The sequence below is a fragment of the Pieris brassicae genome, chromosome 9, assembly GCF_905147105.1.
Source record: "Pieris brassicae chromosome 9, ilPieBrab1.1, whole genome shotgun sequence".
Taxonomy (NCBI): domain Eukaryota; kingdom Metazoa; phylum Arthropoda; class Insecta; order Lepidoptera; family Pieridae; genus Pieris; species Pieris brassicae.
Window position 1 is genome coordinate 1781233 of NC_059673.1, and position 25703 is coordinate 1806935.

General features: G+C 34.6%; 1 protein-coding gene across 1 annotated transcript; it reads left to right on the plus strand.

Moving 5' to 3' along the window:
* The first annotated feature begins 8940 nt into the window (after positions 1–8940).
* On the plus strand, positions 8941–25032 carry LOC123714330 (facilitated trehalose transporter Tret1-like). Its single transcript, XM_045668552.1, has 9 exons — positions 8941–9009; positions 13522–13631; positions 15049–15168; positions 17020–17172; positions 21757–21924; positions 22108–22240; positions 22714–22943; positions 23932–24126; positions 24573–25032. Exons 1-9 carry the CDS (start codon positions 8949–8951, stop codon positions 24837–24839), a joined length of 1437 nt encoding a protein of 478 aa, XP_045524508.1. The 5' UTR covers positions 8941–8948; the 3' UTR covers positions 24840–25032.
* The last annotated feature ends 671 nt before the right edge of the window (positions 25033–25703 follow it).

The window sequence follows — 25703 nt, forward strand, 5'->3', positions numbered from 1 at the left end:
TAGTTATTGTCACATTGGAAATGTAAATAAAAATCCACGAACGCACTTGTGAACCTTCTGGACTCTTTAAATATTGTATTTCATTACCTTAAGTTCGGTACCTACTTGAAATCGAGATCTTTCTAGAATATCTTTAAATGTTAAATCTATCTACTAATGTCGAATATTCTACGTAAATGATGTTACGAATTTAAAAATACGTTAGATATATATTCGTTGTAAAGTAAATCACACACATCAAACAAAACAATTAAAAACTAAATAAAATAAAACTTTTATGTTAACAAAAATATATCTATAGGCCGACTTAGTAGACTTTTCACTACCACGAGATCGGTATCTAAATGTGTTAAAACACGGGTTATTGCTAGTGTTCTATAAAAATTGTCTTTGGATAAGTATTTATTTATGTTACAAAGATATCTTTTGATGGATGACGTCATTGCTTGTGATTATTTTTAAATGAACAATTACAAGACAAGTTGCAATTAAAAAATGTGTGCGTGTACAAGTGTACACACGTAAGAAATGAAACTTTACGACCTTATTTTTCGAAAAATGATCTATATACACAAATAATACTATTACTACTAAGATTATTACAGAAGTTCATGAATTGTTATAGAATTATTATTTATTAATATTATTATTATCGTTATTATTGAAAATGACCAGGTGTACGAATAAAATAGATAAAATCTGTGGCCTACAACAACAACCTTTTAAGGCCTGGTCTGGTCTGGGCCATAGTTTCATTATAATTTATGAATCTAATAGACAAGCAGATGATCAGCCACCTGCGCCTGACACACGCCGGTCTAAGTCAAGCCAGTTTCCTAACGGGAATCCTTAACTTAATGTTAAATGCGTATAGAAACAAAGTCCTTTGGCGCCCAGCCGGGGATCGAGTCTAAGACCTCAGGGATGATAGTCGCACGCTGGAGCCACTAGGCCAATACTGCTCATGAAACCACGAAGTTAATGAGTCAAATGTTAAATCTACTTGTACGTATATAGTTTTATTGAGACGTCATTCGTCTAAAGCGGCCAGTAAACTGTATGTTTAAATTTATATGTAATAAATGTCAGGAGTCTCTGTATATATGTGGTGTATAACTGCACTAGATATATGGGAGGGCCCTACAGATGTAACCTAACACAAATATAGTGAATATATAAATAATTGCGGTATGCACCAAAATAACAGACGGAGCCCGGAGGTAGGATCAAAGATTCGAAGTGGTTGGATAATGTCAATTATATCAGGCAGACTCAGCAGTTGTTTATGGGCTTGTAAGTTTTCGCCTCTTTGAGAGGATGCGAGTAACAAATAAGACAGCTATATTCAAATCTGAAATAACATCTTAAATACTACTTACAACCTGTTCACACATACATAATGTTATTTTTGTGAGCCGTCGGTGTATCGCATCTTCAGCTTTTAAAATTTGGAATAACCACGTGAGCCATGTCAGCAGTGTGTCGTCCAAGTGAAATCTAATCAAATATAATTTTACAACTCCAGTAGGTTACATTCAGAATTGATAGTACAAAAGGCAAAAGTTATGACATTGTTTGTCAACGCACTCCCGTCGTTGAAAATTTTGAACGTAGCTTAATAAGTGAGTAGTAGTAGTAGTAAGTAATACTAATTTGGACCTACTTGAAAGTAAACGTATCAAAGAATAGAGCCTGTGTGTATCATTTTATCATTAAGTCGGAGTTCTCAAAGATCTAATTTCTGGCTTTTGGATTTCTAAGGAATTACTTATTAAGATGTCACTGCAAAATTGCTATAAAAAACTAACAGGAGTTTTTTTTTTGCAAAGTTTTAAAATATCAGGCTTCACTTATTTATTTATTTATTTATTGTATAAGTGTTCTTAATATAAAGGAAGTTGGTGTGGTGGAAACACAAACTGTACACAGTTTTTCTATCCACCAGGACGTCGAACATAATAACTTGAATAACACGAAAGTGGTCGTTGCTTTAGACAATTTTTAGTTTAGAAGACTTTTAATAAATTTAAAGACTTAGGTCGTCTGATATCAAGAGATAAGAATTTCCAAATCAAGATACTTTGCAAGGTTTTGGGTCTAAGCTAGTTTCCTCACGATGTTGTCCTTCACCGTTCGAAAGAAAGAAATCATATCAGAAGCCGGGGCTCGAACCTACGGCCTCAGGGATGAGAGTAGCACGCTGAAGCCACTAGGCCAACTATGTATGTTCATAACGATAACATTTTAATTACCCAATAGGTGGCATTCATTATTTTTCAGTAATAGCATAGTAAACTATCGTAATTCATGAGGCCGAGTGACAAGCCTCTATTGAAACTGTTATAAATATTCAAAATAACATAACAACAAGAAAAGAAAAATATACCAGATTAAGGAAACAACAGGTACATGGCACAGTGCAGACAGAAAAAGAATTATATAAATATAAATGTTATTAAGTGTAAAAGTATGTGAACGAACAGGCTTTTATTAATAAATTTTTACTCTCTGAACACGATAATTAAACAAAATGCCACGTAATTAAGTACGTCACGCTTTCTGCTAAAAGTGTAAATAAGTCTTCATTTGTTTCTAGCCACGCCTTTCATCCGCTGTCTTTGTGTAAAACGTGGCTGCAAAAATACTATCGATTAGCTTAGGGCCCTCTTTATATGGACTACATGAAAGTTATCTGTTACATTAGCGATGGCGATTCCAATAAAGAACTTAATAGTTTCGAAGAATATAGACGATATTCAGTTCTGGATTGTTCGTTAGTAAGATTTCTTTGTAATTTTTTATGTATCTTTTTGGTTTAGTTTGTTTTTTTTTTGTTTCTGTTTAGTTTTGTCTTAATAACTGTGTATAACAGGTATTTTTGCATTTCTTGCCTATCTTATTTAATTTAAATTCTTTTTCTTTACTCACAGTGGTTGCCTAAAAGAGATTGCTCGAAAGCGATAAGGCCGCCAGTTGTACTTCTTTTGATTTAATTATGTTAATTTTGTTTTATATATTGTAATGTAATGGAGTGTTAATATATAAATAAAGCTATAACCATGCACTCCTGCAACGCCCGTTAGCGGGTGCGTTGCCGACCTTTCAGGGTACGCTCCTTTCTTGAAGGTGCAAGGTCTTATCAGTTTGGAAATACCTCTCCTGACAGCTAGTTCCACAAAGAGGTGGTCGGCGGAAAGTGCCTTAAAGAGCGCTTTGTTGTAGATCATCAGGAGTCGAGTTGGAGAGGATGGACTTTTTAATTCTGCCTCGACGTCCGACGATGGAGTGGATTGCCTGCCGTAGAATATAACAACAACGCCACTAACAAAGGTTCTTACAGAGGACAAAAGCATACATACATATGTATTTATAAAAATTAACTAAAAAAATTGATTTTGATGGCCGTACAAATTAACGAAAGGATTTTTCAACTAATCTCTTATTTCAAGGTACACATCGTTTTGTTTTATTATATGGTAAATAGGTTTAAAATAACATTTGTTATTCTTTAACACTTTGTCAAAGAAATTTTAGAGTTTTTAAACGAGTTTTATTTTATTTTATTGAACATGTGACAAGAAGGCTCAATGCTTAAGGGCTCGCCTTGTGCCTTTTAAAATTTAGTACGCTGTTTAAAGAGGACCCTAATTCCAATTGATTCGAATAACTCCAGAGGGCAAGGTAGTGTGCAGCAAAAGCTGCCTTAAAAACGCTCAGTTCTGGGTAGTACGGGTGGAATTTCGTGTTCTGCCTCGACGACTGATGATAAAACTTTCAATGCATTACTTATTGGCTTCATTCTTTCATAGATTTTATTATATGTCAAGAAATTTCCTCACGATGTATAATGTACGCGTTAATTTGGCATATTTTGGCCTTATTTTTTATTTGGCTTTCATATCGTATACCCCTTTCATTTGTTTATACCTGTTCTTTGGCCTCTGCGTACAGTGCCTATCTTTAATGTTCCGGCAACAAGTTGGTGTTATACCAGGTATTGTATCAGGGCCATTTATAGATTTCTAGGGCTATTTATACATCTTGGAACGATAAAATTGGCGTTATATCGGCGAAAAACGTTCGTTTTATCGTGAATTACATTAAAAATCTAGTTCATACCCCAAATACAAAATACAATTAAAATATTGATAATAGTCTGTTTCGCACTGTTTTTGGTTCTTCAATTTTTTAAATAATAGTTTAAATGTGAATGTTGGGCTACGTACTTCATTCGTCTCTTAATTCAAGTCCTTACTTGAATAGCAGTGGAAAAATAAAAACAGATTTCTGTATATATTTCGTGATTATTTCTTATTTATAATAGGCAAGTAGGTGATCAGCCTCTCTTTCTTAAATGCACACAAACATTGGTGAAATGCTGTTTCAAACCTAAGACCTTAGTGATGAGACCGAACGCTCAGGGCTCAACAAAAACTGGCAAAAGATAAAAAAAAATATAGCTAAATTGCTATCATTATTATTTTTTATGTAATATGAGGCAAGCGAAAGGAGGCTCACCTGATGTTACATGAGACCGCCGCCCATGGACACTCACACTGCCAGAAGGCAAGTGCGTTGCTGGCCTTTCAATTGAAATTGGTACGCTCGAACTCAGATCGAACTCAGATTAATATTAAATTCATATTAAGAAATCTAAGGTAAACCTAAAAGTGAAGTATTTTAAAACGAAAAAACACATTTTTTGTTTTAAAACCTAATAAATCACCGCTTCATTTGTGGTCGTTTATGTCACTAATTCAGTGACACTCAGGGAATCAGTTTTACAATTTATTTAGCAATTATACTTACACAGCGATACAATAATATTAAACACGCATGTGGGACTAATAAAAAACACAAACAACAATTGTTTTACGAATTTTATAGGATTGTGTAGTTCTAACAAAATAATATATATTTTTTACAATAAATTATAATGAAAATTGTCGTACAATTAACCCATATATATCGAAGAATCGATTTCCGGCGAAATATTTTTTTCGAGTAGACATTGATCGAATTGCCTTATAAGTTATCAATTAAATATGTCTGCTTCATGAGTTTTTGTTGATTTGTCTTACATTTTTCTGTAGTAGACTTATTAATAATAATTATTATTTTATGTTTAACTAATAGATGTTGCTGTGGAACCTTGAATTGCGGTATTGTTTTGTTTTAAGAATAGTATAAATAGTTCAAGGTATTTTTAATAAATCATCTCAGCCATAGAATTGGTGTTTTTTGTTCATTAATAATAGGCAAGGGAGGTAGAAAGGGCTATGGAGATTAAAGTGTTCTGAAAATTGTTTGTGTTGATCCCTCGTACGAGCCGTATCAATGCAACATTTCATCAACATCGCCTCGATGGCTGGAACTCTTTCACCGTCCGTTATTGCCAAAAGAGTGCAGGGGCCTACTATGCACTATCTTAAAACAATTAAGTTGCGATGCAGTTGAAATTGCAGTACTATCAGCTTCTATAAAACATATTTGCATCGCAAGACCAAATGAAAGAACGATAATTTTGTTTGAGGTTTCTATGTCAATATATATTTATATACCAGTTTATTATTACAAGTCATCTTATAACTGGAAAATCATAAGTATTTTCAATAAACTATAATAAAAATTAATTCCTTCAAATTGTATAAAATTAGTTTATACGATAACTAATTCATATAATATAACTAATTATATTTTCATTACAGCTTAACCTCCAAACTCGCTGAATTGAACATTGCTTGAAGACATCTTATTATTTACCTATTATGTATAAATTTGAAAAATACCTATGTTTATTTAAACAACAAAAAGCAGAGTAGATTTTGGATTCGGATTTGAGAACGATTCATGAACATTATGTTCTGGAGGAGGAAAATTTTAATTATAATAAAATTTCGTGATAGCATTGTACACCTAATTTTGCAGTATTTATCTATAATATAGAATCCTTATGAGGGTGTGTCAATAATTATGCTATATTTTAATACACGGAATAATCGTTGATGAAGTTGCAAGAGGTAACACGAAACAAACGCGGTTTAAAATATTTTATATTGGGGAATTATGATTTTGTTAAACCTGCCCAATTAATTAAATAAATATTATTGAACATAGTTTGTGCAATTATTTGTAGTTACACTGAATCTTCAAAGAATCAAAGTTGATCTATAGCCAATTCTGAACCCGACATCTACGATGTTAATAGAGAGGAATTGCCGTCTTGTTCCTTGTCTCCGTCGATATTTTAATAATTTATTTATTACACTTTCTAAACTCAAAATACACCAAAATATTCGAAATATATAAATTATATGTTTTTTTCTAAATTAGATAGTAGGTATATCTTATTGATGTGCCAATGTGAACATCTATAGCCGCACCTAAAACCGATATCTGGTTCTATACGATGGTATATATATACAGTCTATATGAAGTCACTGATAAAACGAATTAAGTAGTCACGATATGAAATAAATTCGTAATTTTTTTGTATTTAATGAAAATAAATGTTTATTCAAACAATAACAACATATCTGGAAAAATATCGTAATATTTTATTTTATCATTATGACGTATTTAGTTCCTATCACAATATGGTCTTTTCTGCATATTACTTTTACAAAATAATGTCGATGTTTCACATCTGCCAGGTGTCCCGTGACGGCTCACATTTTTTATTTTAACTTTATTAACAAGTTTTATTAAAATATAGAATTAAGTATGTTCTAAAGTCTAAACTATTATTTTCCACACGTTCGATACAAAAAAGTTGAACAGAAAGTAACTTTCTTAGAATCGCTTATTCGAATTCGTACAAATAATAAACGGCTTATAAGAGTCTTTCCTTCAACTTTGATTTTGTTTGGAGTAGAGACTCTTGGGCCTTAGCTTACAATCACATTATCAAATAATACCGCTTTAAAAGCTTTGTAGGTGATTAGTACGTGTCGTCATGAAACAATAATTCGTTCTGAAAAGAACAGTTAATTGCGTTACCGTTAGGACAACTTTTTGCCGCGCCTCGATTTTATTGTCTACGCACCCTTCGCATCTTGGTACCACATGTTACCACTAGTGGCCAGGTAGGATAATTTTTGTATATAAATCTACAGTTTTTAAAAATTAAACACATTCCACATTCCATCTTCACCTCTTCTCAACGAATTATTAGGAAGTTTTATTTTAACCAAATAAGGACCAATCAACATCTACCCTAAAGCTTGCTTGATGATCTAGAACGATTAGATTGATTAGTTTCACAAATGCTGACGCGGGAACTTCCCTATCCAATTGGATTTCGACTCAGTCCCGAGGCTTTGGTGGCGGTTGTTGTATATGTTCAGGTATATGTTAAATGAAAAACTTTATTTGAAGCTGGGTAAAAATGGGTTTTAATTGATAAAACACGAGATATAGGTGTAGTAGTGGGGTTGCGAAGCTGAATTAACAAAAAACTAACTTCACTTATTGAAGAGTTCGTAAATCTAATAGACACTTATGTTATTGGACATTATCGGTAACGAGACAATTACAATTTTTAAGTGTAGTTACTAGTATCATATATATTTTCAAGTGTGCGTTGATTGTTAACATTTTGTTTACGCATTTAATTATTAATTAAAATATGTAACTTAACTAATGTTAGGCCCGACTTGATTCTGAAAACTCTTAACACGTGGCCTATCAACACTTATAAAACACCGTTATTTTTATTTTTTTTACAATAATAATTATCTCATGACGCAAATGCTGAAAATGAGTCTAACAAAACAATTAATTTGCCAAAGAAAATATTGAATACGTATAGATTCTATGTTTTCTGTTACGATCATGAATACTTAAATATATATCATAATTACTTTTCACTGTAATGTTTTTAGCCGCAACCTTGCCCATCTACGTTTAAAAGGATTACAAATAATTATTTACATATTAGCATATTCATAACATACAATATATATTATATAATTAAAGTACTTAATAAAAATATTATGTTTTTCATCAAGCGTAACAATTAAAATATACGTATTTAAAATTTTCTTAACCTACGAAACGCAACTGAATTTGTTACATTACAGAAATAAGAAAATGAAGAATGGCCAATGGGCAGACACATTTCGACTTACTCAACATTGATAATTTTTCTTTACATGTCGAATTGTAAAGAAGTTAAGTTATTTCTTATAGTGATACCGCCATGGATACACAATGACAGCCGGCTCGCGAGTGCATTGCCTTCAATGAAATTAATTACCAAACGTCAAGGCAGAATACAAAATACCATCCGTATCACCTCGACGTCCGTCGTTCCATAACTGAGCGATTTTAAGGCCATTTTTGCCGCGCACCATCACTATGTGGAACCAGCTGCACATTGAAGTATTCCTGAACCAATTTGACTTAGGGTCTTTCAAAAAAGAGCGTACCAATTCCTTTAAGGCCGGCACTTCCGAGCCTTCTGGCAATGTGAGATGGACACTCGGCAGCGGTATATAGGCGGTATAACGATAGGTCCTTGGAGTCTCCTGCCCGTTTTTCTTCTATTACATAAAAAAAAAACAATTGGTACGCACTTTTCGCAAAGAACCTTGTTGCGTTTGTCTGCGACTTTGATTCTTTGTTCTAAGACATACTTGCATGTAGTTGTGTTAAAAAGCAACGCAACATCAAAAAAGCTGACGGGCTCAAAGGCCTTAGGTCTCGTCCCAACGTCTCACGTTCAGCCAATAGCCATAGCTGTTGAGCTAAATAATAAAAAAAATATTCCTTTTTATAAATGGAACTTGGGAATTACTTTATTATTCTAGACAAGCCGTGTTCCCAATATTATCAAAACAATTTTGACACTTAACTGAAATAACAAAAGACTAAAAGAAAAAGACATTACATTACACAAATAAAACCTTTCAGTGAACGAGTACATTCCGTTTTGGACGTACGTAGAAATGAATAAGTTTTTTTTATTCGACAAGAGAAAATGGAACCAAATATTGTGTGCTCTCACAAGTGAGTTTTTGTTATTTTTATATGATATTTGCGGTGTTTTGGGTTAAGGAAGTATTAGGAACATTATATAGTGTTATTCAGAATTTTGCTCAAGCGCTGATTATCTCAAACTTAATTTACAATCCTGCCCTACACTAAACCTTTTTTCCTTTCTAATCCTAAAGTAACTAAAAGTCTTCTATTCGGATCTACAGCTAGGTTATCTGCTACTTTTAATAGGCCAATAGGCTTCCTCGGTCTTACAACTTAACTAATAACATGAAAATACTGTTATATTTTTTTAAGAATCTGCCAATTTGCCTTTTTTATAATGCTCTTAATAGGGTCTAAGTTTCCATTTAGTTTCAGTTATTTATTTAAATACAATTGATACATATGTGTATTTGTGTAAAGTTTGTTATGCCATATTTTAGAATAATATATATACGTTATTTTATAATTTATAAATAAATACATTAATTAATTTATAATCCTATAACTGATGCCTTCTAAGTTCAAAATTGAACCAATGGCAACGTTCAGACTGTTATAATAATAATGGCGCGTTTAATTTCCAATCATCACAAATTTATAATATACAGCTTAGATTTGTTATATGTTTTTCTGTGTTATCCTCAAATCCTATATTTCTTCAGTACCGTTGAACAGAACTCTTTCACAGGTAAACCCCTCCTCCAGCTTTTTCCAAATATCTCTATCCAATGCTTTCTTTCTCCATTCGTTTCCTGCTTGCTTTTTTTGTGGGCGTGCCCCCTTCTTCTTACCCTTGGTCCCCACCATATAGTTGTCCGTGTTTAACAAACTGTAAATTCTACAAAATCTATAGAGCCGATTAGTAATGTTGTTGATGACAAAACAGTCGTTAACATAAGCAATTTTAATTACTATACTTTTTTCGAGACGACTTAAAAAAACATGTTGAACATGACGTACACAATCAGCTCTGTGCGTCGAGAGTGAATAATTTGCTACAAGTTGACTACCCAGTTATTACGTATATAAAAACGCTAACTTTTATATTTGTCGCGTCCTAAACAAGACTGCTATGGTTACATTTGTACAAACAACAGACAGCGGTTTTATAATGTTACATATTATGATTTAATAAAACTAAATTTTCAATATCTAATTTGGATTAAGATATTTGATAAGCATCACAAACTTTCTGAGCATTTCTTAATGCAGTTCTTGTGCGCATCACATGTGGAACGTGATTTCCGAATCAATTACGATATTAAATACGAATTATTCCGAGTCTCTGGCAGTGTCTGTGGGTGGCGGTATCACTTACACCAGATGATCCTTCTGCCCGTTTAAAAAAAAGTAAAATGTAATGCTTTTGATGCAAGCGACCCTTCCTATTTCGGCAATAATTTTAAGATATTATCAAGCAGATTAAAGGTGAATATTTTTTTTTATTCCTCCTTAAAAAAATCTGTTAAATACAGCTTCTCGATAAGCTACAATACCAGTAAGAAAAAGGCTCTTTAGGACATTTTTGGAGTCTGTTCTATTATTCTGCAGATTTCTGTATCTGTATAATTTCATTTGTCAATCTAATAGGCGAGTTATCAGCCTTCTAATGCAAGCCGGTTTCCTTGATGTATTCTTTCACCATTCGAGCGAATGTTAAACAGTCTAGTCTATTGATGCACAAGGGATAGCATACCGTAAAGATGAAAGTCGCACGCTGAAGCCACTAAGCCAGATCCAATTATAGTTACAAAGTACAGTTAGTTACCATTGATATATATTTTATTAATAAGTTAATTTTAATATGAGAGCATATGTTATTATTACTAATATAACACTGTATCGTGTTACCTAATTTATTTGACCTTGAAGATTCTGTAATCCAATAGCGGGTAAACACACCTAATGTTTTTAATATGCTTAAACGCATTAAAATGTTTTTAAAAAACTCAATTAGTTGTTTTTTTTTTAAAGATAATAACGTGCGATCGAAAAAGCATAAAAAATATCGGTCTAGGTTAAGATTGGCAAAAAAATAGTTTCAAGATACAATTTAATGTTTTTGAAGTTATACTTCTTCTTTTAGCGGGAATAATGGTGAGAGTAAATTTTTACGATGCGCGCGCACACCGTCACAAAAAAACCGACACCCGCACACCGTCACAAAAGTCAACATTTTAAAATAAAAAATTGTTTTTTTTTTTCTTTTTTTAAACGTTTGTCCATCTGCATTCAGCCTTTTGGCTTTTATCAGATTTTATTAAATAATGGCAATTAGGGAACGCAATTCATAAGCTATCAGACTGCAGCAAGTTTCGCCCTCTTCAGCCGATACACATAGTCCGTCGTTTCCCCGAGGCCCTAAGCTTGTTGGGTTGACGTGTTGCTGAAGTTTACTTTTGTATCGTACGGTTGATCTTTTAATGTCTTCCTCGACAGTGGCAATTCCCAAATATGTATGGACTTCACCATTTCGTGTTAACCACGGCGCACCCCTCATATTTCCCAGTGATTTATTTTGTAGCCGCTGCAGGATTTCTGACGGCTTGAGCGGCTAGAGCAGCTTGCTGACCCCCAGAGCTGTATTCCATAGGACCATATTGGTTTTATTACAGTTTTGTATATGAGAAGTTTATTTTCGAGACTGAGTGCGGCTTTTCTACTTACCAATAGCATGCATTCTTTAATTATGTAGAATTTTTTTTGTGATATTTAAATAAACTTTATTTAACTAGATGATGCGTTATAATAAAACTTTAAATGTTTTAAGCTCATTCATTGTTCAGTATTTTTTCAAATATTATTTTACTTCTCTTTATTTCTAAGAAAAAATACTTGGTTACAAAGAAATATATGTATGTACTAGCTGCCCCCGCGAACTTCGTTTCTCCTTAATGTGGTTTTAGTTAGCCTTAATACCGTGACACGAAAGAATAATTTCACTGTATTAAGGATTATAATAATTATAATATACGTCACTATAATTTGAATTTGATTTACACTTCGGTCTAAGTAACACGTGGTTGGCTATGCTAACACCAAAAAAAAAATTAGAATTAATTGAATTTCACGCTATTTCGATTACTACACAATAAATTTAATTTATACTTTAGCCTCAATAACACGTGGTAATCATGATATTGAATTGTAGCTTATATGACACGTTTGTCGGTTTACCATAGCAGTGCCGTCTATTGATTACTTACTCAATCCAGTCGAAAAGTATCGACATCTGTTAGAATCTTTTGGAGTTAACAGATAATTGTGACTGTCAATTAATTATAGACAAATAATTTGCAATAAAATAAAATTGCGACTATAATTAAAGATCTAAGCTATCTCTTAAGTCGGATCAGACTGCTCACGGTATGCCAATTTAATTTCAAATCGGTTAAGTACTTTAGGAGTCCATCGCGGACAAACATCGTGACAGGAGATTTTTATATTTGTTAAGATAAACGAGAGTTGTTCTAACAAATCGTTATTTACTCTCATAGTTTTTTTAGTGGGTTACGGTTAAAATTAGGTGTTGAATGTACCCAATATCATGTGTTGACGCAAGTCTTGTTCAGTCGCAGTCTGCATTACTGAAGGTAACGTTGATGCATCTCTCTCCCTCATTTTCGCTTGTGTACTAGGGACTAGGTCCTTGCTATTGCTTTGCAAATAAATAAAATAGCCTTTATTCACGTCCATGCCATTATTTTTGACTAGAACTCGACCTCCAACCTACTCCAAATTCTTCCTCTTGTCTCTATTCCTCGCGGCAGTTTTCCATAACTGCCCCGCTATCACTTTTATTCCATCTCTCCAAGTTTTTGGTGGCGTCCTCTCTGTCTTCGTCCCTCTGGGCCATCCAAGTGTGGTTCTTCTTGACCCATCTGCCATAACAAATGCGGGAAATTTGACCGGCGAATTTCCAATTTATCTCTTTTGTACCGTATCAGACCGGTTTTTACTTTGTTTTAAACTTTCAATCGAAGAATCGCTTCATAGCCTTTTGGCATACTCCAATGTTTTTTATTAGCGCCATGTTGAAAATTCACGTTTGGCATCCATATGATGGACATAGAACCATGCATGTGTCCATTACAGTTTTTTACAGTATACAGACTTCCTTCAGTACCATTGATCGGAACCCCTTCACGGGTAAAGACTCCAGCTTCTATTTCTTCTATCCATATATTTTTGGGGCGCCCTCTTCTACGGCTTCCCCTTGGTCCTTTCCATGTCTATCTGTCTTTAAAATCCATATTTTGTCTGTCGCCTGAATATATGACCCGCCCATTGCGGACTTAAAGCGTCATGTATAACTTTTATTTTCATCTTATTTTTTCGCTTTTTACTTATTGTATTCTTTTCGCGGCGACACATTTGCGAGCCCTCAGGCATTGTGAGTGTCCAAGGGCTGCGGTATGACTTAACATCAGAGGATCCTCCTGTTCGATGACGAGAAAAAAAATGTTTTCTTTAATATAGTACACCAGCAATCAGTTACATCACCGCATTGCAAAGTATATATACATATATTTCTTACAGTTTGTCTCCCAGTATTCAACTATGGCAACACTCTCGGTTGGATGTCTCCGATGTCTTTACTTCTCCAATCAAATCATTCACCATCTGAAAAACCGCTGACAGATGTAGAGGTACGTTAACATTTTATTTATTTATAAAAGTATCCCAACACACTGATATTAGAGGCAAACATTAACTCGAAGAGATAAAAAATAAATTTTTATAGTTTAGTAAAATCGATTACAAAGAGTGAGGCAAGCAGCTATGGATATCCAGACCTAGCTCGTTTATCAAAATTCTCAATCTGGATATCGGTGAGCGTTGGCCAAAACCTGTTCTTATAAAAGCAGGAACAAATGGAATGATGGGACGCCTACCCCAGGTATCCTATCACTCAGAGGGTACACGAAGTTAGTTAATAGGTTGGGGTAAATTATATATTAATTAATTTTCTACGATTCTCCAATGACATCTTAAAACGCGCTAAAATTTTAAGTTGCCTGGAGCACGAAGTCATTAGAATTATTTAAACATCAATAAGGCGAAAAGATTTGCATGCTTATATTACTAATATAAAAAGGAAGCCAGTCTTGGTAGCTAGTAGAAAATATATTGAAACATAGGCAAGACTTGTAATACCACTTACAAGCCAGCTTCAAGGAAGTCGCGCGGCTTCTTTTTTCATAAGCTATTGTCCTGATGGCAGCTGTGTTGGCCTAGTGGCTTCAACGTTCGACTTTCATCTCTGAGGTTGTAAGTTCGATCCCCGGCAGTGTACCAATAGATTTTCTTTCTATGTACTCATTTACAACTCACTCGAACGGTGAAGGAAAACATCGTGAGGAAACCAGCTTGCACAGAAGGCTGATCACCTACTTGCCTATTAGATTAACTGATGATCATGGAACAGATACAGAAATCTGAGGCCCAGACCTAAAAAAGGTTGTAGCGCCATTGATTTACTTTTTATTGTCATGATGGAGGTACGCAGCCTGATTAGGTAAAGAGCCCGGGATGACAAATGGGTGTGTGAAGCCATTCCCGCGTCAGAATACGAGGCAAAATATACCCATTAAACCTTCCCTCCACCTTTCGGCTTTACTGTGTATTGTCCTAAATACAAGGGTTTTTATACATATAGGGAACGGGCAGAAAGGCTCAACTGATCTGATACTGCCGCCCATAGACACATTGCTAGAGGGCTCGCAAGTGCGTGAAATAATTGGTACGGTCTTCTTGGAGTATTTATTCGTATAATAAGATATAATTGAATAGAGGACACCGTGAGTCATTTCTGCAAAAACCCGTCATCTTTTAGTCGATACCAACTCCGGGGAAATAAATACAGATAACACAACTTTCTCTACAGCTGTGATACTTTTGACATTCAACACCTTTTGTCTTCAGTCACCGTGACCATGCACGCTGTAAAGGACGCGAAACGTCGGAAAATTTAAGTTTAAAATTATGTAAAGTAATTATAAATTTATAATAATACAAATAGCTTTAATCCGGTTAAAGCATTGTTTTCTTTCTTGTATGTTACAGATATCCTGGTTGGCAGCTATATCATACTTAGCTGGAATCCCCTTTTACTTTCTCTTGGCGTATATTAGTGACAGATATGGCAGAAAAAATACACTCCTTCTCTCCACAGCACTGGGTTCTGTATGTGCTTTATTAATTTGTGTAATTAAGACTAGAGCTGGCGTCTCCAAGAGCTATCCTAGAGAGAGCGCCAGCTTAACAGTTTCTGAGTAACACAAAAATCTCAAAATGCGAATTTAGTTTTAACGATTGATAACCCAGTCATATTTTTTGAGAAAAAGAGGGACCGAGGATTTTTGCCTTTGTTTAACATATCTATAGCTTGTTGGCCTTCCGGGTAGTTGGAGTTGTTTTGAAAATATTGTTGCAAAGATTACATTCCAAAAAAAAATTGTTGCTACGGGTGAATAAAAGTAATGTATATACAAATCGCCAAGCCGACTCTTAAAAGGACTACAATGTATTAAAAATTCATAAGGGAATCATTGCGCTCAGATCAGATCAGATAATCATCATCATCAGATCAAATCCAGCTCAGATCTCCATGAAACTATTAAATGTCAACAAAGTAATAGAATAGAGACTCTTGGGCTCGGTAGATACCGGTGACTCCAGAGCTGGTGCTTTCTTCGCTCAACGAATGAGTATCGCAATGCTGCCAGCGTTAAATGTGTCAAAGGTGTTAATTATTATTATGAATGGTTGCCTAATTAAATTTGGCCACAAATAAGGGTTGCTGGCTGTTAAAGATAATAAATATTTAAGGTATAGTGAAAGTGAGTTAACGCGTACATCATGTGTCAGAAAAGGACAGCGATTGACGGCTGTGCGACGCTTTTAAGCCATTGCGCATTCGTCGAATGTCAGTGTTTTCAAGTGAACAGATCCGACCATTTTATTCTAACATAAAAACCACGCAGTTTTAGTGGTCATAATAAACGTTTTATATTTTTGCATCTAAAAATTATTGAATAAATTACACGTAAATACTACTTACTACTATACAATTCACAAAGTTTTTCCAAACTAGCGAGCTATGAAATCGACTCCAGACTTCCCTAGGAGGTACAACATGTAATTGTTTAAAAAGAGCTTTCTACAAGGCCGGCAACGCACGTGTCCATGGGCTGCGATGACTGGCCTGCATGGGCGTCCTTTAGGATTATTTATCCTATAAAATGATAAATAAATTATATTGATGAAATTATATATATATATTTATATATATTAATTCAAATTGTATTCATTGCAAGTAGTTAATTAAGAGAAGTGTGGTCTTGTGACTTCAACGTTCCACTCTCATCTTTGAGGTCGTCGGATCGATCCCCGTCTGTGCTCCCATGGACTGTCTGTCTATGTGCGCATTTGACATTCGTTCGAATGGTGAAGAAAACATCGTGAGGAAACCGGCTTGCCTGAGACCCAAAGCGTTGGCAGCGTTAGTTAAACACAGGAGGCTGACAAATGATCATGAAAAAGATATACAGAAGTCTGAGGCCCAGATCTAAAAAGGTTGCAGCACCAATGATTTATTTTGAACAAAGTAGTCAAGTCGAAGAAATATTATCGGAAATAGTTTTAAAATAACTCCAAAAAGGTCGTATGCATGAATGTTATATGCACGCCTTCGTTGGGAGCTCGAAATGGCTTTGACTTAAGAGCAACATAAGGGGTTTGTGTTCCTCCACGTTCTACATTTGCGCTTTAATGTTTGAACTGAGAACTTCCAATAACGTCGTTCCAATAATCGTTTCGACAGCTTTACTGCATTGCTCATGCCAGTAATATCGCGATTTATTCTTATTTCGTACATGATCGCGATCGATCAAGCATGCGATGCTTTATGTTCACTATGATGGCCGTAATTGAAGAATCTAGAATCTAGAATGAATCGATAGTAATACTATAAATCCATCATGTGATGTACTTTAATAAATAAACGTCTAAACAATAACAATTTTATATTTTCAGACTATATGGATTCTGAAATTGTTTCCTCAATTTTGGACTTTGTTCGTATCCAGATGCATGGTCGGCATATTAATGTCGTGCAGTTTTGTCACATGTCCGGTTTTCATAAAGGAAATAAGTGAAAACAGTATAAGAGGACGTTTAGGTTGTTGGGTAAGAAGTCTTTAATAATATGTTATAGTAGTTAGCAGTGATAGAATAGCTAAGGGATAGTTAGGTTGTTGGGTAAGAAGTCTTTAATAATATGTTATAGTAGTTAGCAGTGATAGAACAGCTAAGGGATAGTTTCCGGATTATTGATTGATTGATTATTATTATCATTCATTAAACTTAAAAAGTGACTTCAATTACGTTATTGTCGTAGACGACACATACTTCGTCAACCCTTATCTCACCTTTAAGCATTCAAAGCGTTCTGGTCACTTGCAGGACTGAGATCCCAAAATCAAGGTATGGGACACAATAGATCATCAACAAACTTACTTTAAATAAGGCCCCACGTTTCTGCCCCATAATGAGTATGAAAAAACATTATTATTTACGAGTATAATGGCTAAATACAATGTTTTATTGTTCATTATTCTCAACAATTACATAACATACTGAGGAGGCTCACCTGCTGTTGATACCGCCGCCTATAGACACTCACATTGCCAGAGGGCTCGCAAGCGCATTGTCGGCTTCTTAATAATTGGCACACTATTTTCTTGAAGGGCTTAAAGTCAAAATGTTTCGGTGATATATCACCGATGGTACAATAATAGCGGAAAACATCATACGCTAAATTGTGTCTTCTTGCCGAGCCCAGTTTGAGACGCCATGTAGAAGAAGAAGAAACTTCAGACACAAGTTTGTTTCGATACTACTGCTTATATACTGTTTAGCGTATCCCCAGTGCTATCGTCCCCATATCAATAAATGTTGCTAAGTCGCAACAGATCATTGTGATAGTGTGACATTGATCAATACGAGTAGTATTAGAACTAGAAGACGAAGACTACTTCGTAACTATGTTTTATAAGGATTCAAAAAAAAATTCATATTTTGTGTAGGTTGAGGAAACAATCACGTTTTTGTTTGTAACAACAGATGAACCTCTTGCTCCAACTATTATATTTGTGTTACCTCCTCTTACTCCTCCACGTAAATCCTTGAATTTTGTTATCGTATTCATTGGCATGACACGTACGGTGCGAGGCCATTTTACCCAGAAGTTTTAACGAAGTTTTGAAAAAAAAAGAAAGTGGTACTGAAAGTAAGAATAAGTGTGATGAGCTGAGCGCCAACCTCCAGTAGTGGAGAGGCACTAAAAGAAGAAGAAAAAAGTACATACAGAATAAAATATAAAAATAGGCACGCAAATGTCATATTAATAATCTTAAGGCCAATTCTTGGAACCATCTGGTTCCCTTATGAAAGATATTATGGGGATAACATTGAAAGGGTGCAGAAGAAGTTCCTTAGAAATTTGTATAAAATAAGGTACATTTTTTTCCTTACGTCTACCCTAATAAGTTCTTGATGGGGGTTTTAAGGTACAATTCATTAGAACTTCGTAGAGATTTAGCTATAATCAAATTTGGTTTAAGCGTAATTAAAAACGAGACGGAAAGCGCATACTTGCTGGGAGTAATCATGAGACTGTACGTTCCGGACAATTATTACCGCTGCCGGAAACAAATCCTTTTTGCTGTGCGTTTGGCTCGCACTGTCCAGCGTCAACAAGCTCCCATACCTCGGTTACTCTCGCTGCTTAATGGGTTTCTTGACTCCTCGCCGGAGAGTGACCTATTTGTGAAGCGTATGGGGGGGGGGGGGGGTAATATACTGTGATTTAAAAATGTACTTAGAAAAGATTAGAGTATAGCAGGAGCATTACTGTAAATTTTTAAAAATAGCTTAAGTGTATTTTATTTGACCATGCGTGGGCTGTAAATATATAAATAAATAATTGTTGTCAAAACTTATGATTCACTTGAATTTAGTGGCTAAAAATAACAGTTTATTTAGATTAAATAATCACTAATTAAACATTAACAAATAACACATTGCAATCGGCTATATACTTTGCATTAATTTCCATAAAAGGTTATCGTACAACACAGTCTTGAAAATTGTGTTCAAATTAAACCATATAATATATTACAATTACTTTGTTTTCGGTAACAAAATGATAATAATGTTACGAAGACGGGTCGACTGCAAAGTTTCTAGATTTTTCCACTAGTTAGAGAACTTTTCAGCAGGCTGTAATATGATTTCTGACCGTTTCAGGAGAGGGTCAATCACATATTAGAAAATTGTAATTTCCATAATGTTACCCTAGTTTTCAGGAAGCTGAAACCTTTTTCAGTCGGTTTCAGAACATGTGTAGTAGAGTGGTGCAGTTTTCAGGCCTAGGTATACCCCTTTGATGAAGGAATATTCTAGACCAAACTTTCTAGGTGTGAGACAAGGACGAAATGATACGAGAGAGAGAGAGAAGATCAGAACTTTCTCGAAACTAGACTGAGCACTCTAGAACGCAGTACGACAAGGACGGAGCAACGTGCGAAAGAGACAAAGAGTGCGTACGTTCTAGAATTGTGCAATCGCTACTCAGTAGCAAGCCCGCCTAGAGAGTTCTCGAATATTGTTTAGAATTATTCCCAGGGATATATAAGCGAGCCGAAACGCGACTAGTCACCTTTAGTTTTGAATGCGATAACACGAGAGGAACACCGAAGCGATAAAGTGAATACAAGTGATAAAGTACTGTGTGAAGTGTGCATAAGTGAAGTAATAAGTGATTGTTTTGTGTGTGTAATTAGTGAATCTCTGCAATTAATTTGTGCCCATAAATTCCTCATTGATTTATCAAGAAATAAACCTTTGAAGAAATCTACGGCATTTTCTATCCAATCCCCTAGCTCGTAACAATAACATCATCTGGCGATTGTTTCGGGATGACTTGATAAAACGAGTTGAGTATGACGTTAAGATGCAAGCGGTAACGCAATCTGCTCTAACATAAAAAAAAACTATTCTAATAGGAGTAGCTAGTTTTTTTAGTGTTGGCCTAGGCTTCAACGTGCGACTCTCATCGCTGAGGTCGAACCCTAGCTGTGCTTCAATGGACTTAATTTCACTTAGCATTCGCTCGAAGGTGAATGAAGGTGTAGGGAAACATAGTAAGTGCCTGACTTATAGAAGTATTATCACCTATTTGTCTATTAGATTCATCATCAAACAGATACAGAAATCTGAGGCCCAGACCTAAAGTGGTTGGGCAACAGATTTATTTATTTTATTTTAACTTGTTAATTGGCTGTTTTAAGGTACCAAAATATACACTAACGCATATTAACAGACTTTATTGTAATACAAATGTGAGCATGTACTAGTGTACACACGTAAGGAGTGAAACTTCTTTATGACCTTATTTTTCGAAAAATGACCTACTATATGCAACTTTACAGAAGTTGGTTAAATAAAATAGAATTAGATAAAGTTTTGTCTTTTGTTAACATAGCTTTTACACATTAAGAAAACACTTTTTAAACGGATTGAAGCTATGTATTATTATTATAAACTTATAATTATTTACATAATTTTAATTTTTAAAATATATTTTATTATAAAGTTTATAATAATAATACATAGCTTCAATCCGTTTAAAAAGTGTTTTCTTAATAGATAAAGTTTAACAAAAGGCGTTTATTATCATAGACAAACATAATTTAATTTATTGTAATAGGATTATTACCGTCATTGTTATCGTTATTATATATTTTTGTGATTAATGGCTTTGAATCTCTTCGAATCAATCGTGGTAGGGACAAGAAAAATGTGACGTGTAACGGAATAATGTGACGCGTAATCGAAAAATGTGACGGTAAATTTATTTACAGCGCCGATAAAGAAGTTTCATTTCAATAATGGTTTCGCGGTAACAATAATGCACATAATTATTTTTAAATTTTAGCCCGCAGTGTAAATCGCTTAATGCAGTGTTATCGCATGAATTGCTAGTAATTACAGTGCCTTGTTTTTATTGTCATATTTTTTGCGAAGCACAAAACGAAACATATACAGTTAAAATGTTGTTTTAAAAAACTGTGGTTTTTCAAATTCAATGTTATAATGTATTAACTATATGACGTAATATTTTTTTATACAATTTTAATTAAATATAACACAATAAACACTAACAAGGAGTTGGAGCTTACTCACATGGTTTTCGGTATATAAAAATTGGTTGTCTGTAAAGTGGGTTTACGGACGAAAGTTTAACTTTATTTATAGAAAGGTAGATTGCATACTTCTATGAATAATATTGAGTCATTTTTATATGTATCACTATATTGATTGGACACAAAGAATGAGTGAATCCTTGGACGAATAGGACAATCGAGTGAAAGAGAGATAGATACGGCAAAAGCGTACAATGAGCGTAACGGGACAATATGTCGTGCTTTTTCGTGCGTGCAGCCGACGTTCATCGATTTATGAGACTCTGTCACGTCAGAACTACTTTAACTGAAAGCTTTTGTAACAGTAAATAGCATTCTCACCTTATCTTGAGAACGTGGGCAAATCTATAATATGTAATAATAGAAAGTATGCGAACCAAACTAAAAACGGAATTATTTCTGTCTCATAACTGAATCTTGCATATTTCCGCCGCGAACTCTCTGTCCGCGATGTAGTTCCTAAAAAGCCTGCAACGTGTGTACTGAATTGCGCATTTCCTTTCAGACATCAGTCTTCTATACCTCTGGATGCTTTTTCACCTACGTCATAGGTGATATGTTGGGTTACAGAACGATAATTTTTATCTGTCTTAGTGTGCCCATAATAAGTTTTCTTCTGTTCCTTGCCATGCCTGAATCTCCTTCGTACCTGGTACAAATCGGGAAAATCGAGGTAAGGTTTATTTTTTTTATTAAGAAGCTTGTAACCTAATTATGTACTAAATATACTTTATATAACTTTGTACGCCATTAAAACTTCATCAATCATTTAAATTTAGGTGAACTGGTGGACATATGTATTTCCTAAAGAATTCAGATGTCAAAGCTCTTCTTACAAATGTATTTGTTGTTACAGGAAGCAGAAAAGGTATTATTATGGTTACGTCGTAAAACTGAAATTGATTGTGAAATAAGTCAAGAAATTGAAACAATTAAAGCAGAACAGAAGAACGACGAAGTCAATGATTCATCCATAATTAAAGCCATTTGTAAGTTATGTCGTGGACTCTCACCATTGTTTTCCTGGCGGTCTGTGTCCGTATCACACGTTTTCGATTTTTGGGACTTAGATATACCGGATACCGATATTCTTTTGAATGTTTTCCTGTATGGGAAAGTATAATAGATTAGTCTAAATGATCACCCTTAATCTTCATGTAGGTGTCCAAAATAAAAAGGCGAATATTAATGTCTCGTTTCATGGTCTATTGATATAAATAAATCAATGGTGCAACAACTTTTTTAGGTCCAGGTTTCTGCATCTCTTTCATGATCATTCGTCATCGAATGTTAAATACGCACAAGTCAATAGTCATTGGTGCCCAGTGGGGATCAAGCCTATGACCACAGTGATGAGAGTCACACGTTGAAGCCACTAGGCCAACACTGCTCTTCGTTTGTTAATATACGAGATTTAAATCTACAGCCACGCCCTTGCTTATCACTTTTAAAATTGTTGCAGTTGCTGACAAAATCCTCTTCAAAGCATTTCAAATAGCGTTAATGGCCGCATTCGCTCGTGAACTATGTGGTGCTATACCGGTGGGAAATTTTGCGGGAGATATTTTCCTAAGAGCATCTGATGGAACTCGTGTTGTGCTAAATCCTAACCAGCAGGCAATGGTCATGGGTGCAGTCCAAACTGCCGCAACTATCATCGCTTCTAATATAGTTGAGAAATCTGGAAGGCGGGTAAATGGCTTTAAAAAATAATTTTATAGTTTGGTCTTCGCTTTTTTCCTTCGTTGTTTTATTTATACATGTCTATGATGGAAATTATCCAATATCCAGCTTTACTTAAAACGCTCTGTATGTGTAATCCGGTCCAGTGGCGCATTCACCAGCAGACTGTAGCGGACATTTGGGACCCGAATTTAGTTTTGCTACCTTTTAGAAATCAAACAGATTTTGACGTTTTGAAGATAGTATTTTCTCTACCTCTCTCTCCCCCTCTCACTTGTCATTGTACATTTGGCGTAAGAAACCAGCTAGTTCACTGGTTTGTGTACTTTTTTGTGCTCAAAAATCAAAATTCAACTTTCAAGGAAATTGTTGGATAGTAAAAATAGTCTAGGACTTGACAATAGTAGAGACGAGGGTAGCCAAAACTTCAAAGCCTACTTATTTGTAAATGCCACTGATCCGGTCATGAATTAAATTTTCGGCGAGACAGTCCGCCGTTTGGTAGATATAGATATCACTGACCTCTCTGAAAAGTCCTTCATAAGGTATATCTATCTAAGAATGATATATTAGGTATATCTAATATATAATTCTTAGTATCTACATCTGGCGGTACCGCTTGTATATGGAAATTGTTTTCGTTTTTACAAACAACTTCGAAACTGTCGTTAAACGTAAATTAATCAATGAAACTGTTTATTAATTTGACGATTATTTAAATGATCCTAATTCTTGAGATCAAAAATTTATGGCTGCTCTGAATTATAAACAATTGATATGATTCAAAACTAGGCGATTAAAAAAAGTAGTGAGAGTGTCTTGCCAGTTCTTGCCCGCTCTCCGCCCTTGGGAACTGATAGTAAATGTAAATTTAGAATCAATTTAACAACTTTTTTCTTGACGTTCAAAAGTGTACTCGGTTACATATATCTATAAAGTATTTTGAGTTTGGAGATCACTATTTTGTTTATAAAAAACCACACTATATCATTTTCAGCCTCTCCTGTTCATCACATGTCTTATATCTGGAATAAGCATGTGCTCGCTGGCGACTTGGTTCCTCTTCAAAGATTACGGCTTCAATCCTCCCGCCTGGATACCTGTTTTCACCCTCTGCATTTGTATCTTTTGTGATTCAGCAGGCCTCTTGCCAGTTGGAACTGTCCTAATAGGGGAGATTTTCTCCTTTAAGGTAACAAATTTATTATGGTATGTATAATAATAATCCAACATTTGTTAAGATGTTGTTTTTTCCAAACCAATAAATGGCTTTCTTTTTCCATTCACTTCCTGTTTACGCTTCTATTTAGATTTAGGATGCCCTCTTTTGCTTTTTCCCTTTAGTCCTATCCATATAGTTGACTTTTAATTCCACCTTTAACCAGTACATCTTCCTATATGTCCCGCCCATTGTTACTTCTGTTTTAGGGAATAAAGTGTTACATGCTATTAGCTAATCGAATAGATGATAAAATGTATTTAGACGTAAGCTTAAGAAAATAATATATATCAAACATATAATGACTTGGTAAACTGGCAATGCATAAACAAATTTAAAATCAATTAAAGTATATGCTTCTAAGTTTCTTATTAAATGTAGTATAATGAGAATTATAACATTAAAATATTATTTTTCAGTATCGCGCTACCGTTTTAGGAACAAGCATGGCGATTGCATCTTTCCTCGACTTCCTACAAGTATTATTCTTTAAGATGGTATCAGCGGCAATTGGTGTTCACGTAGCCTTCTACACCTTTGCTGCCATGTGCCTCTTGATGGCATTATATATTTACGCTAAGGTACCGGAAACGCGGACAAGGCCCTTAGAAGAAATCTATGATGACTTGAGAACGAATAAAAAGAAGAAAGATCTTCAGAAATCGGATGTCATAACTAGGTTTTAAAAATATGTGTGTTTGTCTCTAAAATACTAAACCAATTTTAATAATACATCACGCTTGAATAGTTATAAATGAGAGATACTTTCAAATTGTTTTCTAATGACAATAGACAAGTATTGTTTATTCTTGCAGAGGTTTATTGCTACATACATGGCCTAGCAATAATAATAAACCTAGGGATGCATCGATACGCATTTTTGCCAATACGATACCGATATCTCTTATATTAAAATATATCAAACTTAGTTAAAGTTTTTAATTTTTATTAAAAACGTAAACAGTCACTTTGTATAAGATAAAATTAAAATTAAAATTGATAAGATTTTTGTAACTCTATTCCTCTCTTCTCTATTTTATTTAATTTGGTATTGATTTGAGCAGTGTTGTCCTAATGGCTTCATCGTGCGTCTCTCATCCCTGATCCCCGGTTCGAGCCCCGGCTGTGCACCAATGGATTTATTTTCTATGTGCGCATTTAACATTAGCTTGAACGGTGAAAGAAAACATCGTGAGGAAGGCTTGCCTTAAACCCAAAAAGTCGACGGCTTGCGTCAGGCACAGAAGTATGATCACCTACTTGCCTATTAGTTTAACAAATGATCATAAAACAGATACAGTAGGCCAAGACCTAAAAAGGTTGTAGTGCCATTGATTTGTTTATTATTGAAAAAATACAACTACGCTGTTCAAAGCCAACTAAAGTGTCCTGTCTAGCGAAATGAATATCAAATAATATCAAATAAGTTTCAAAAGTACCGTTGTTGCTGCAATTAAAATACGATATAACGGTGACACTTTGGGTTTGCTTTGATATCGGATGCATGCCTAAATAAAACCTACATAGAACATCAAACAAAATTACAAATG